The sequence below is a fragment of the Plectropomus leopardus genome, chromosome 1 (assembly GCF_026936395.1).
Source record: "Plectropomus leopardus strain MGB_pleo_1.0 chromosome 1, ASM2693639v1, whole genome shotgun sequence".
NCBI lineage: Eukaryota > Metazoa > Chordata > Actinopteri > Perciformes > Serranidae > Plectropomus > Plectropomus leopardus.
In genome coordinates, this window is record NC_142176.1 from 27,490,682 (window position 1) to 27,506,928 (window position 16,247).

The following is a 16,247-nucleotide window of genomic DNA, read 5'->3' on the forward strand; positions in this document are numbered from 1 at the left end:
TGTTTGTTGCACCAGTGTGTATGTGTGTGTGTGTGTGTGTGTGTGTGTTTTAATTGTATATCTTGCACAGAGAAACAGAATGTGAGATACAACACACACACACACACACACACACACACACACACACACACACACACACACACACAGGTTTGCAATATTTCCCTGTTACAATTTGTACAAAATCAAAGCTAACCATCCATTGCCAACCACTGTCCAACTTTGCTGGATATCCTTATGGGTTAATTAGGGCAGCAGTGGTGGCGTATAGGTTAGAGAAGTTTGTGACCTGAAGGTCACTACTATGATCCTACTATGATAAGTCTGTTTGGGGAAAGTGAAAGAGCAGCGCTTTTTTCCACTACTGTCCGTCATGGGTCTGGCATAGTAATGGGAGTACAGTGGTCCGGTTGCTCCAGTGTAGTTGCACACTGGCCAGCAATTGCAAGTGAAGACTAATAACAGCACATAGATGGACAACGTATCCTCATTCAATGGATTGTATGGTATCTGTCGAATTAGCGCCTCACAAATGAAACTATGTGCTTAACGTAAAGTTTCTGTGGTTAGGTTGACTTTGGTTGATTGGCTCAGTGTTCAAATGGGTAAACAAAGCCGTAAACCTAGCATAAGTCCTGGGGGAAAGTCCCGGGTTTTGTGACCCATCCACCTCTCGAACCTGCCTTCTTAATAGACTGCTTCCTTCTTTGTTCCCATAAGTGCATTGGTCACATGATCACAGCCTTCCCAAATTCATCTCTTATACACAAATTACTGGCTCATGATTATGTGCTATATGTTATAATATTGGTGCATTACTTCTTATAAAGAAACACACAAAGGGTACAAGAGAACAGCCTAAGGCAGTTTAGTGTCTCCTATTTTATAAGCTTAAATAAATCTTGACGAGCACACCAAACTTACAAAACAATGCATATTCCATTAATTACTCCAGCCAAGGTCCCTCTGAGTTACTTTATGAGAGATAAGTGGACATGCTCAGTTGCCAAGAGAGGGCAGCATTTAGCATTGACGTGTAGTTTTGTGTTGCTGCATAAAATAAGAGAAATAAGAAAATAAGTGCATGCATGATTGAAAAAGTAGTGTTTTTAGTAATATCCTTTGAATCATGAGAGTTTTAGAAAGCACTTATCATCTCTGCTTTCCATAAAATCATCTGTGCTGCAAAGTGAATGTACATAAAACTACATTTCTTCCTGTCACTATTTTCTCTCTGTCTTTTGGCACGCAGTATTTAGCCTTGAGGCTGTTTCAGATTTGATTATGCAACATGCTGCACATATGTAGATAGGAATTAGATATTCTATCACACTCTCCTCTGCCTCACATTTATTCTCTCTCCTTCTATGTATAGCTATCATTTACTCCCACTCTTTCATTTCTTTTTTGCCTCCACTCTCCCGACATGTCATTTCCTTGTGTGTTGTCTATTTTTCATGACTGTTTATTGAATTCTTTGCTTATTTCTTCCCTCTGTCTCACATATACTCTGTTTATGTAATTCCATCTCTAATGCAGACTAAATAAACACCTTGTTTCAATCACTCAGTTATTTTTTAGTGTCTCTCTCCCACTTCCATTCTGAAAGGCCAGGCTCTCTCTCTGCCTCCTCTCTGCTGCAGTAAGCATTTAGATTGTTTTACAGATTGTGTCTATCCCCCTGATAAAAGCAGGCAGGACCACACACATGGACACACAAGCACATCATTTCCTTTTTCATCTTCCTTATACAAACCCGAAATTCTAGGCACAAATTCTATGTTGGCTGCCTGCAGTATGTGGTTGAAAAAGGACCGAAAAACAAAATAAATGTAAAAGTGACAGATGAGGAGGGTGGGGACTTGGGAAATGGCGTTTGTCTTGTAATGAAGATGAATGAGGCAGCTTTTACTTTTTTCTAAAAGCAGAGATAGAGAGGTGTGGGTAAGTGTTCTAGTGCAGAGAAAGAGGAGGGCTGAGAGTGACAGAGTAAGTGTCTAAGTGTTTTTTTTTTATCTTGTCTTACTGGGGAAATCTGATCTCACATTCATCAAAGTCTCTCATTGACAGGTACAACCTCAGAATGAGGTGACATGAAAACATGACGGTCAGATGCTGTGTTTTTAATGATTTCACTGTTATACTCAGCACTCTCTCTGCCCTGGTGTTTTCCAGATCTGTGTCTCTGGCTTCGATGACCTGATATCCCCATAGGGATCATTAAAGTTTCATCCAGAGTAATTTAATTTAATTTAAGGTAGAATGTAAAGAGAGAAACTCAGCCTGTGTACCTTGTGGGGAAAAGTCTAGAAGGAAAAAGAGTAATGACCTCCTAAGAACAAAGACAAACAACAAAAACACAATTCATTACATGACTACATAACCCCCAAGTGCCATCCATATCAGAGCAGTAACCAGGAGACCATGCAGGAATTTGTTCTGTCATCTCTGGGGTACTGCTCATATCAGCTAGTCTTACTAAGAAAGATGCTCATGTTGTTGAATTTGCCTCAGTCATACACCGTAGATGTATTCTGTTACACTGGAAAAGCACAAATCCACCTTCTATTTCCTGGTGAGGGATCTGTATCATTTAAAAAAAATACAATCCCAGTACCTTTATAGTGATACTGTTACCAATAGAGTACTTCATTTGATATCCATAATGTAAATGTAGTGGCATGCAGTATAGCCATACTATAGGCGTATAGGCACACTGATCTGCCAGCTTTGTCAAATACACGTCCCTCAATTTACCTCATCACAGACTGTATGGGCTGTAGCTGCTATGGCGGGAGTGGGGGCTCCTTGCAGGAGAGGGTTGTTAAAACTGTCTGGCTGCACACACACTGTGACAGAGTTAGCTATTAGCTTTACACAGCTAATGTTACTTATTATGGTTATTAATGGGTTTAACAACAGTCAAGCCATTTCTGTGTGAGTGTGATCTTTAACAGCAGTCATTGTTTGACTTTGTACTGAGTTATTTTGGTTGATATGTTGTTTTTTTTAAGATGATTTTTTTTTGTTTTTATTGCCTTTATTTGACAGGACCATATAAGTGTGAGAGGGGGAGAGAGAGGGAGGGCGATATGCAGCAAAGGGCAGTTGATGCAGCAAGGACACAACATCTGTATATGGGGCGCTGCTCTATCCACTGAGCCACCAGGCGCCCCATTTCGATTGATATCCTAAAGGTATTAAGTACAGATACAATACTCCTCAAGAGGTGCCAATGTTTTCTATTATTTCTCTGGACCCCAACTGATTTTCAGTAGATTCATTCTTTGAAGTAAGTACCGTGAGCATCCTTATTATTGTACTTTCTTCCAAATTTTATTTGTTTTATTCACTTTGTGTGTGTGCGCGCTTGATTCATTTTATCTATTTGTTTGTTTGGGTTTTTTGCGCTCCTGTCTTTCTCTGAGAGTTTGGGGGTTAGAGAAAGGTGCTGTTACATTTCTCAGTTTTAACAAAGCAAAAAGGGGGAAAACCATTTTCAAGAGCACAGATTTGTACTCTGCACATGATATTTGTATAATACCGGTTTCCAATTAAAAATATATGGTAGGAAAAAAGGAATCCAATCTATGGAGAAATAATAATACTATCCATCTATTCTCTGTGCGCAGTGGTTCAGATGCAGAACTAATTTGACAGCTTTCTTACAATAGCTGGTTTAATGAGATGCATGAAGCATAATTACCCATCAGCACACCGCAGTTTCAGATGCAGAGAAGCACAGCAAACCTTTTGGACTCTTGTGATAGTATAAAATGAATGAGGATATGGTTATTGCACTTTTTTGGCATCCATGGAAGGTGCAGCTGAATAAAACATAGAGTCTATCCTTTCTCTGCACACTGAGCTGCTGACCGCTACATATTATTCAACCACCTTTACTCTAGTTTTAAGCCCACATTATACTAACCCTCCACAGGGACATTTCTCCCACACCATGGTTGTTTTCCTCCTCCCATTTATAAGGATAAATGAGTAGCCAGTACAAATGTGCAGGTATTCCATGTAGCTCACTGAACCTTTATTCCATATGTTCACAACTCCTTTAATAATGCAGGGACAGCATGCTTAGCCTGAGCATTTGAAATGCATGTCGGTGCACAGAGAGGACGTATATAAACTATAGAGGCATCTCATTTACAATAGGTAATTTATCAAGGCAGTGGGCTGCGTGCTTGGACCCCAGGAGCCCTCAGCAGTAAATATACGTAGAGGGGAGCTGATTTACACACACATACACACAGGTGCAGAGAAATGCAGACACATGAACACACTCAGAAATGCTCACAATAGCCATACATGTTCACAGACTTAGTCTCACACAGGCTATCATTCCTCCATTGGAGCGTGGGGTGATGATTTAGGTGCTCTGCTGTCTGGCTGCTGGCAGCACATAAAGAACTATAATCAATAATCCATATCTATTTCACGAATGGGTCACCTACACACACACAAACACACACACACACACACATATGACCACACACCTGTGCACACAGTGACAAAGTGCAACACACACTTTCATACAAAGCGGTTGAAATGCCTTTGTATTTCTCTCAAGCATCTTCTCACTCTCGACCAAAGACCCCCACACATAGGCAACAAAACCTTAACGCTGGTGTGAGGAACTGTTGTTGTCCCCCTCTGACAGTGAGAGCAATTACATAAACATTGCCGGCATGTGGTATGACATGCAAAGCTTGCTGCAGCTCCCCCACCACCAGCAGCACTGTCTTTGTCTTTTTTTTGACTTTGATCCTTTCTTTGTTATCTAAAGCATCCACTCCAATTTTTTCTTCAACGCTTCTTAAGATTGTCTAACTTATCTTCTGTCATGCAGCTGTATTGCTAAGGACTCTAAAAAAAACTTTTGTTTCAAATTGTCAACATATATAGTATTTAAAAAAATATCAAAATCACACACATACAAACGAAGTATTAGGTCAGAAAAATTAAAAGCAGTGCCAAACTGATGAAGGCAACAAAAATTAAACTAATTTAAAATAAATAAGAGACCTGCCACCACTACTAAGGTATACTGACAAATACAGAGTTTTCCCTTGCAGCAATGGTTTAATCAACATTGTGGGAATTCCTTTTGGCAAGAGTCTGAATATAGTGGGCGTTCATAAATAAAAGTCCACTCTATATGTGGCTTTAAAGGAACAGTGTCTAAGATTTAGAGGAATTTAGTGGCATCTAGCGGTGAAGATTGCAGAGAGGTTGAAACTCCTCCAGATTAGAATTTCTTTAGTGTTCATTGCTTAGATTTCAAACTGGGAGCCAACCACCACAGAAGTCTCTTCTTCTCCACAACAAATGGACCAGGTGATTTAATCTGGCGAAAACACTGAATAAAGCCGTTTCACTTGTAACAAATCCGTGTTTTTGCGATGCTCTCATGACGGATAGGCTGTGAACTGCACTAGCTGATGGGAAAACGCAAATGACCCAGTGATTGGTTTATCCATTCTGGGTTACTGTAGAAACATGGCGATACATCAGCTGCGTAAAAAAAGGCAAAAGGCTAAAACAAATATTAAAGATAGCTATGTAGGCAAGTGCATACAAAGATAAAGTTATTGTACATATACCCAGTAACTCACAGAGGCACTACAAATTTCATTTCTGTACAGTGTTATAAGCTCATAGTTCTCTCTCTCCGTCCCCACTGTCCTCCTTGCCTGAATTCTATCTAATAAAGGACAAATGCCCTGAAGGATGATTCAATAATAAAGGACAAATGTGAGCAGCCTAAGATGGCAGAGCAAAGGGGCAGAGAAAATGAAATTGAATAGGTTAGAGGCAATGATAAAAAGAAGTGGAGAGAAGGAAAAGAAATGACAGAGTGGAAGCAAAGGAGGAGGCGTAAGGTTAAATGAGAGAAACTAAAGAGAGAGGGTGTGTTTGTTTGTGTCTATCTGGGACCCAGACAACATTCTGCTGCTGGTTCAGTGTGATCAGTGGAGAGCTTATCTGCTGTCTGTCTGCCAAGGGAAACACACGCGCACACACACACACACTTGAAATGAACATGAATCAAAAAAAGTCTCCTACCCTGATGGCAGGAGACTAGATAAGAATATGAGACAGTCATCAGATAATAATTTCCTTATCAAAAGTTGAACCGATGTCAGATATTAAATTTAAATTCAAGTGATAAAGGGGGATTTGACATGTTTTGCATGTTTTTTCTTTTGAAAAATATTCTGTAAATTGTTTCAGTATTTCTAAAGCCAAAATTCCATCAGAATACACAATCAAGATATTCTAAAACGGGAAACAAATTGACCTGAATCTGTAATCTGACCATCTGGAAAAGAGAAGGTCAGAGATATACTGTAGTGCACTGCAGTGTACGTGTGTATGTGTTTGTCATGATGGACATATATACAGTCAGCATGATCAAAGTCATCCAGGAATAAAACTCTTGTCACACCTGCCCGAGTGCAAGAGAGAAAACAGAAGAGGGGTGAAAATGATGGACAATGACCTCTTTCTCTCTCTTTCTAGTCATTCCTATAGTCACTCACACAATGTGTTGACTCCAGAAAAAAATGTAAATTTGAGAATCATAAACTTAACTCCTATTATGTTATTTATCTTGAGCAAGTACATCTACACAGTAGGGTTTCAAAAAAATCGATACTCATTTATTTATCAATACTAAAAATTAGTATTAGATACTCACTGCCAACAGTATCAATAGCAACTGTGCCGTCTTTGCCACCTCATTGACACACAACTACACACACAGCACCACTGCAGACAGACAGGCAGGCTCACAGCCATGTCCCTCACTAGCAGGTGAATATGTTAGTTGTCGTGCACAACACTGTCAGCACTTGCAACCTACCGTTCCAACTCTATTTGCTCAGTGTAGAAAATATGGTACAAAGTCAGCAGAAACTCAGAAAATAAACAGGCCTGTAAAGGAGTACACATGCATGTCATTGTCACTTTTTTTTTGCTACCTCAGACAACCTAAAAATAATTTTGTTATTGATATCTTACAGTGAGTGTGCTGTGTTTTGTTTTTTATTCGCACTACCTGAGGCAACTTAAAGATATTGTTCTTATCTTCATTAAAAATATCGTTTTATGCCTCTTAACTGTCTACATACGTAAAATACACCTGGAGGGCATGTGGACTCCCATTTTGACGCCTTGAGCTCAGCATTTCATGTGGATGAGACAGTGGAGCTGTTGAGGAGCAAAGGGTGGACCTGAATCATTAAGTGTAGCAACATCTCTAAAACAGCCTGTGGAACTTCAAGCCTCATAAAAAATGCTATATAAAAAGTTATACAAGTTAAAAAATTCAGTCACGTACAATGTGAATGTGGGAATTAGCCATAGAAAATCAAAACCTGGCTTTTTTGTACCTGGCTATCAACATGTTTATTTCTGCTGTAAAGTTGGGCATTTTAACATGGGGTTCTGTGGGGATTTCATCTGTTTAGGAGCCAGCCTTGAGTGGCCATTCAAGGAAGTGCAGTTCTTGGCACTTCTACGTTGGCTTCATTTTTCAGCCCCTAGGTTGCTGCCTGGGTGGATCATTCCCCCTCGATATATATAACAATGGCTGCTTTGCAGTGAAGCAACAAATCACAAACACAGAAAATATGTCAACTATTGTGAGTAAACATTATGTATCTCTCTGTCTCTCGTCAGATCTCCCAGATGATCTCTGAGGACTCTAGAGACGGCTTGACTGAGGCTGCCCTGAACCGCTACAACACACACTCTCCTTCACACACAAATTCAGCATCACATTCAAACTCTCCTTCCCACACGCCACCTGTAACCACGACAGCTTCAACAACCACTTCTGCTGCTGCCTCCTTCTTTGCCAGGTAAGATCAGAGCACTGCATTCAGTGCTTGCCATACACATCTGGAGCATGTCACCCCGCTCATGCATGTGGATCACCTGGCATCCTGCTTAATCTGACCTCTCCACACAGTGCCAGTCGTTCTAATATTAATGGTGAGCAGATCTGAAATAGCGTTCTGATATTGGGATTTTCACAATTAATTAAAAACATTGAATCATACAACACTGATATGAACAGTGGTTCTGTTTTTTCTTTATTCCCATAAGGATCATAATTTTAGGATTTAGCGGAATTATAAGGACTAGAAGAATCAGTATTATAGATGATGTTGAGCATGTTAATTTCAGCAAAAACAAGGATGTGAGATGCATCTTACCTGCTCATTTGTGCAAGATTAATCCTCGGGTTTAGACATGCCCACGTTCTGACTGTTACGCTGATGTCTCTCAATTTCTCTGATAGAGCAGAAAGAATGAAAGAAAGAGCAACAAACAAATACACTGTTGTAAGATAAAGGTGTTAGAAAAATGAAATGCTATTATATACTGTGCACAAGTGTACTTACTTATCTTTTTGTGTGTTTATTTATAAATCAACTATCCAGTCAACAGCCATCAATGAGCCATATAATCAAATCTAGAGAAATGCAGAGCGACACAACATAAATAAGACACGGGTATTCTGGGTAAATTATTGATGAATAAACATGGCATGCTTAAAATGAATGAATACATTATTCATGGGTAACACAAGACTATGAGCGTGTCACAGTGTCTGAAGTATTGCTGAGACGTCATATCTAATGAGCTGCTTTAAATCACATTTTAAATGATACTGATGGTTTCCCTTCTCACTCTATCACATCTTCTCCTCTCCTCACATCCTCACGTCCTCACATCCTCACGTCCTCACATCCTCACGTCCTCACATCCTCACGTCCTCACGTCCTCACGTTCTCACGCCCAACTCGACAAATAGTGACACCTGGTCAGTCGCCCATCACGTAAAAATATCAATCAGTCAATCATTTATATGTCACATGAAATTATACAAGGTACAGCTGTGTACCAGTGAAATGTGATTCCATCAGCTCCTTTAACTTGTGCTCTGTAATTCCAGACTTTTTTGCGCCTTTTTACATTGTTTGCTTTAAAAAAGTCCATCTTTCCAGATGGTTCCTGATATCCATGGTTTCTGATGAAATGATTAAACTTTCCTCAAATCCCAACCCCAACAATATGGCCACATAGTCGCTCCTCCTAAACACAATGGGACAGCATCACACGTTCCCACCATCAAACCAGTCCTTACTCACAGTAAAGCAAAAAAATATGATGTGCTATGTACTCTCCTGCATCAGTTTTGGATGTCAACATCAACATCAACACACTCTTTCTTTAGCTTTCTTTGTATGACCCCCTACACTGTCAAGGAACAAGGCCATTTTACACACACACGCACGCATGCACACACACGCACACGCACACGCACACATCTGGTTGACATTCCAAAAATACAGCCAGCTGTCTTTTGGCAGATTTATGAGCATTAACCATCTAAGTGAAAGGACAGGGTTTGTTTAATGGTGCAGGTGTCACTGTCTGTGGACATGTGTGCATGTCTCTCCTGTTTTGGGCACACACACACGCACACATGCACACACAGGCACTGTTTGTAATTCCTGTCATTTGTGTGTGCATGTAGTAGGATTTAACTTTAGAACTTAATTGGCAAATGGCAACAGTGTCCACTTTTTCACCTTTAATATTTGACTGTGAATGTGTGCGTAGTTGTCTCTGTGTGTATTAGTAAGTGTGAGCGTTTATGGTTGCTGGATGCAGTCAGCCATGCAGTGCTGGTAAATCCCGTGGCTGTCTTGCTCTTTACTCTCAGACGTGGACTGCATACAGACACTCTTATTACATACATACACACACACACACACACACACACACACACACACACACACACACACACACACACACACACAATCTCCCTCTTGCTCACTGTCTGCACACAACAAAATCCCTGTGTCCACCACATCTCCTCTCACCTGATCCCTCTTCCTCTACATCCTCCTCTTTCTATCCCTTCTCCTGTCTTCATGTAATTGCCTTCTCTTTTGTTCTCTACTTTCCTCCACTCCTCTCCTCCCTTTCATCGTTCTCCATTTGTCCCTTATTTCCACCTATTTCTCCCTTTCCACACTGACCTTTTCTTTACCTCTGCTAATGTGCGTGAGAGTAATATCCTTCATTAGTACCGATCTGTCTGTGAATATGTCACACTCACACAGTAGCGCTCCATCTTCCCTGTGCTGCAGTGGCCCTCTGGGGACGGTGGGCTAGAGGATAGAGACATGCTGTACATGCCTGTGTGTGTGTGTGTGTGTGTGTGTGTGTGTGTGTGTGTGTGTGTGTGTGTGTGTGTGTGTGCGTGCGTGTGTGTGTGTATGCGTGTGTCCTCCCTCACTGGGGGAAGGGGGTTTCTATCAGTGAAGGAATTTTTTTACTGCATGCTCCGAGAATTGGATCTTTGGGGACTTGGCTGTGTGTGTGTGGTTATGTGTGTGTGTGTGTGTGTATGTATGTGTTGCTGAAGGTAGCACAGAAAATGAATAGGTCCCAAGTGAGTCGGTGAATTGGGAAGGCGTTATTTTGGATGGAGGATGGCTGTAAGACACGGTAATGCCGTCTCTTTCTCTGCCACTGTTTGCTGCCTCTTTTTTCCTTCCATTAAATGATAATTGATCAATAATTAGGCACCGTTCATAACGGTTGATTGATGATCTAAATATCAACTGCCTGATAACATCAAAACCACATTTTTTGTTGTCATTTTTGCTAATGTGTCTTTTTACACATTACACATTGAAGAACTTTATTTTATTTGACAGTGAAGAAGCTAATTTGCTCCTTGAGTGATGTTTTTTATTCCCTCACTGTCTTTTAAAGGTCCAAGGTTTATCATTTAGGTGGCTATATTGGCAAAAATTGAATATAATATACTATTTTTTTTTTGGTGTATAATCTCCTGAAAAGAAAATCACTGTGTTTTTGTTACACTGGAATGAGCCATTTAAATCTACATAGGGAGCAAGTCCCTGTCTACAGAGATAGCTATGTTTCAACGCTGTGTTTTTACAGTAGCCCCGAATGGACAAACCAAACACTGGCCACCACAGTATGCAGCCCCTCTATGATGAGAGCGTTGCAGAAATACTGATTTTTTTATGTGAAAAAAAAGCTTTATTTAGTGTTTTTACTTTTTTAAATATGTGGATGCATTTGTTTTGGAGAGGAATAGACCTCTGTGATTAATTTAGCTCTGGGGTAAAAACCTCCTGAACAATGAACACTGAAGGAATTCTATCCTGGAAAACTTTCAACTGGATGCAATCTGCAGTCCTTACTGCTAGACTCCATTAAATCCCCCTAAATATTACACATGTTGGACTAAGGGTATAGAGCATGCTGCTGCATGGAAACACAATTTCTGCATGAATCAAACAGATTAGTGACCAGCTCAGTTTTCTACAGAAGCACAGCCCAACATGTGATATGTGTGTTAGTACACGAGTCTCAAGTATTACGTGGCCATCTTAACTCCATGTCACACACACAGCAACACACAGCAATGTATTCATTTTTTAGAGCTTGGGCTTTTTTTTTTCTTTTTTTTTTTTACATTATAGCATGTAAGATGGGGTCTCATTTGGAAGCAGGGAATGTGTAAATTGGAGGCTATATGTACATGTCAATAGATAAGCAAGTCCTCTGTCTAAGCTTGTCTTGCTGACCCCCCACGACACACACAAACACTAACACACCATCGCTCTCTGTCTCTCCCTTTATCTGCCTCCACTGACATCCTGTTAAATAGAGTGTAATTAGCTGCTGAGCATACAACATAGCCTAGAGACACCAGTCATAAATCAGCTGTGTGTGTTTCAAGTGAGCCTTTATATGTACATGTCAAGTGAGAGTGTTTGTAGTTACGAGGAAGGAAGAGAAAACAAAGCAAAAGCATGTTAGTAGCCGGACTATGTGTGACCTGTGGTGCTTTCTAATGAGAGAGAGACACATGAAGGGACTGAAGGGAAGAGAGCCAAGGATGGATAAAGGGATCAATATGTGTAAGGAAGGCTGAATGGATGGTGGGATGGACGAGTGGATAGAGAAGAAGGCAAAGGATGAAAGGATAAAAATAATGGGGGAGGGGGTTAAAATAGAGTGAAAGATAAGGGTTTGATTGTAGAGTGAAGAGTGAGAGTGAGAGTGAAGGTAATGGAGAAAGAGGAGGGGCAAACAAAAGGATTGGGGGTGACAGAGGAAGAGCTGATGGATAGAGAGATGGAGCAGATGGATGGAGAACAAGCGCACTTCACTTTAGGATTCGATTGAAATAGATCCACTCGGCCAAATCCCAGGCCACTTGTCATTAAACGCTACCAATTAGGTGGCGTGTGCATGTGTGTGTGCTATGCTTGAATTGTGCCATAGATTAAACCAGTCAGGGTGAGAGAACATAATAAGAGGGTAATAGTAAACGTATATCAATGGATGCACGTTACCCAATTGATGTGGCTGATGAATTTGAAGGATATATTATAAAAACAATCACCAAAAAAAGCTAATACGTGTTTTGCCCAGGGACCAGCAGCAGAGTAGCTGTGCATGAATCCATCACAATCACATCTCATCCTGAAAGCATCAGCACTGCAGCAGCTGCACAAGCCTGTTGTTTCATTTGTTGCATAGAAAACAAATGTTGATTTTAATCCCTTTTAAGCCTTTTTAATATTGAAAATAAAGCCATATTCTATATTTTTTAAGATACAGTAAATTAATGCACCAATAACTTCATATTATATAATTCACTGCACATTTTTTATACTACATGGGAAGATTTGAGCATTCAAGTGATACAATAAGAAAACCAGTAATTGCTTTTGATTGCATTTGCTGCAATATAAAATCGTAGCTTGCACACAATGAAAAACCAATTAGTTGCCTCCTTGTGGAGCTTTGTTTCATACAGTATATGAACTCTTACACACACATTCGCAGCTACAAACACACACATACAGATTCACACACAAATCTCCTGGGAGAGCTCGTCAAATGGTGAAACGCTTCGTCGTTCTCCGGGTCACTGAATCCACATCTCTCTTCTCCTCCCTCCTTCCTGATCCATCGTCCCTCTCTCTCTTCTATCTCTCGCATTGCATTCTCTCTCCATCACGCTGACTCCCCCCCTCTCGCTCTCATTTCTGTAACCTGCTGCAGTTAATTGAAAGCCAATGGTGTGAGAATATGGCTCTTTGACAGAGAGTGTGTCAGGGCACAAGGTCTTCTCTCTTCTCTCTCTTGCTCGCTCTCGCTCTTTTTATAATCATAGAAATATATGTGAAGATAGATTAAAGCAGAACAGAGCAGGAATCTCTGCCAGAGCAGTTTTAGAGGTCTTTTATTTCATCATACCGTTTATAATGCTGCAGTGTTCAAATAGGATTGTTAGAAAATCTGTTTGTTGGATCTGTGGCTTCATAGAGTGCAGAATATATATATATATATATATATATATATATATATAAAAATATATAATAAATGACATTAAGTGAAAGTGAAAATCAAAATAATGTATTATTACCTATATATCTACACCAATCAGCCAAAACATTAAAACCAGTGAAGAACATTGATTATCTCATGACATTTCTGCTGGGGAACCTGGGAGTCATGGAAATGCCAGATGACACACTCCACCCACCCAAATACTGATGCAGACCAAGTACCTCCCTCATGGCGATGGGCATGAGGGAGTAATTTTAAAATGACTGTACTCACACTGTACCTGCATCATCTGCTGTTTGGATTTTATCCTCTCATATGGTCAAAATGTGTTGGATACATTATTAATTTGAGCATGTTTATATTTTGTGCCTTTTTAACTTAATGTTTGTCTTAACCATTGTACATACTGTATCCTTTTATATATTTTTTTATTATTATTATTATTTTAGGATGCCTATCAATATCAGGCAAGAATCTACTAGTGAAAACTAGCTCCTCAGCTAACTTGCATGTGCATTTGGATTTGTTTAAATGTGGATTTGTGCACATTGTCCCTTCATCTATTACAAAAAAAAAACAAAACAAATTACAGCAGAGTGAGCAACATCCCCAGAGCCAATGAAAATTTGATCTGAGAGATGAGCAGGGGATCTGGGCATTTATAAGATGGTAAGAAGTTACCTACAATTAATTTACCCAAACTACCTGCCTTGTCATGATACAAAGATGGCTTAATGGTGGTTGAGAAGTTTCCCTTCGAGTACAGAACTTTTGTTAATGTTTCTTTCCATCACTAGTGCTCTGTAATAACAGTTTCCTCTTTAATATAAAGTTCTTTAATGTAGGTTAAACAGGAAGTCAGTCTGTTGTATGAATATGTCGTGTTTCTACTGGGGAATAAAGAGTTAGAAAAAAAGGAGAAAAGTTTGACACTAAAGATGATGTGAAGTACCGTTGTGCTGAGAAAGGCAGACAGGAAGAAGCTGGCATGTTGAAGTAAGAAATGAGAGAGCACGGAAAACAAGAGGAGAAAGAAGTGAGAGTTAGAAGTTGAGGTTAAAAGGAGAGAGCAAAGATGGAGAATCTGAGTGCAGAAAAGATGGATTATATATATATAAATATAATTTCTGTTGGCTTCTTTTGAGCTGAATGCTGCAGGGAATTGAGCAGCAAGGAAGCAAATGAACCACTCCCTATCCAGATGTTACTATTATGTAAACAGCAGTGGGTGTGTGTGTGTGCATGTGTGTGTGTGTGTGTGTGTGTGTGTGTGTGTGTGTGTGTGTGTATGTGTAAGGTTGTATAATCGAGTTCTATTCTGCAATTAGCATATCTGCCATGGTTGTACTGTGGCAAACTGCATGCAATTATAGAGCCATGTACCACCTCTATGTCCTCATCTCCCTTTTTTTCTCCATTTAACTATTTCTTGTTAATGATGTTTTTACAGTGATAAAGCGAAGTATGTGGTTTTAACATATTACAACAGATTGATGAACTGGCTTCTCTGCATTCTTTTGTCTCTAATCTCCCCTCTCAGAGCTGCACAAAAGTTGAACTTAGCCTCCAAGAAGAAGAAGCAGAGGACCGCCGCAGTCACAGCCCCAGTGACATCATCATCACCGTCATGTGACCCACCTCTGTTTCCAACCAATTTCAGCTCTGCCCTGTTGATGGCCCCTCCCCCAGCTCCACCCTGCCTACTCCGTGCAGCCAACAAAATCAAAGATACCCCTGGGCTTGGAAAGGTAAAGGAAAAAATACCTTTTATTTGGCTCTAGTGTTGGAAGGAGATCAAAGTCTACCTTAAAAACATTAAGTTAGTTGTTTTTTTAAAAAAATTTGTTAAGATAAGCATCAATGACTGTCCATAATACACCTCTGTGTCACTTTTTCAGGAAATAGATCATGTATGTGCTGGTTTGTTCATAATGGCAAATGAATGTTTATTTGCTTTTATCTCTGGTAGTTGAAAGAAATTTCATTTTTTCATATCACAAGTTGACTGACAGGTGTGTGTTTGATGTGTTGACATTAATGCTATGATGCCTGACATGCTCATAGAGAGGGCAAACAAGTCCGCCACCAGTGGAAAACTTTGAGAAAATCTGGTTTTGATACAAAGGAGCAAAATGGCAGAATTGGCTGAAGCTGGTTCAGTTTTCCACATTTTGACATGAAAATCAGATGTTTGGGGCACATTAAATGGAGTATGTGCATCTACACTGAAACTGGAATGTTTAAGGAATATTCTTTTTCTTTAGCCACGTAATCAGCTTAGAAAGAATATTGTCTTTTTTGGAGTAAGAGCAAAACCTGGAATGTTTTAAACATGAAAAAACTAGTCAATGAAGTGCCAAATTGTTGTTTTTTGACCGTTTAGTAGTTACTTGGGCAGATCACTTGTGAATCACATAATTTTTCCTTTAGCAAACATCTCATTTAAGACTGTATTAGGCACATTTCGCATGTAACAAATTTTGTTATGATTGATATCAACTCAACTTCCTTGACTTGATTTCAGCACATGCCTTAGGATTTACCTGTCACATAGTACTTGACTCTAAAGGAAATCATTTTATTACATGAAAATAAAAATTAGCTGAATCAAAGTCAGTACATTAAAAAAGTTAGTTTTGTTAGTGTTATTTATTAGAGTAAGTTTTAGTCAGTTCTTATTAGTGTTATTGAGGTTTTATCCTACACGGTCTAATTATGATATTTATCCATTTTGTGAAGTAGGCACTGGTGCTATGACAAAGACGTGTTGACTTTGTTTAGTAATTTAATTTTTGATATCTATAAGCAGCACAGGT

The 16,247-nt window shown here is 39.6% G+C and overlaps 1 protein-coding gene and 1 long non-coding RNA gene across 3 annotated transcripts in view; one reads left to right on the forward strand and one right to left on the reverse strand.

The window, feature by feature from the left end:
• kif26ba (kinesin family member 26Ba) overlaps positions 1 to 16,247 on the forward strand; it is a 110,041-nt gene that overhangs the window by 44,042 nt on the left and 49,752 nt on the right. For both annotated transcript variants that reach the window (XM_088079146.1, XM_088079153.1), the window contains exons 4-5: positions 7,693 to 7,874; positions 14,972 to 15,179. In XM_088079146.1, coding sequence (XP_087935272.1) covers positions 7,693 to 7,874; positions 14,972 to 15,179 — 390 coding nt within the window. The remainder of the gene's footprint in view (positions 1 to 7,692; positions 7,875 to 14,971; positions 15,180 to 16,247) is intronic.
• Positions 1 to 16,247, reverse strand: part of LOC148190433 (uncharacterized) — a 74,181-nt gene that overhangs the window by 40,512 nt on the left and 17,422 nt on the right. The window contains exons 4-5 of the long non-coding RNA XR_015776838.1: positions 8,421 to 8,491; positions 8,232 to 8,310 (exon numbers count right to left, since the gene is read on the reverse strand). This is a non-coding gene — a long non-coding RNA (uncharacterized LOC148190433). The remainder of the gene's footprint in view (positions 1 to 8,231; positions 8,311 to 8,420; positions 8,492 to 16,247) is intronic.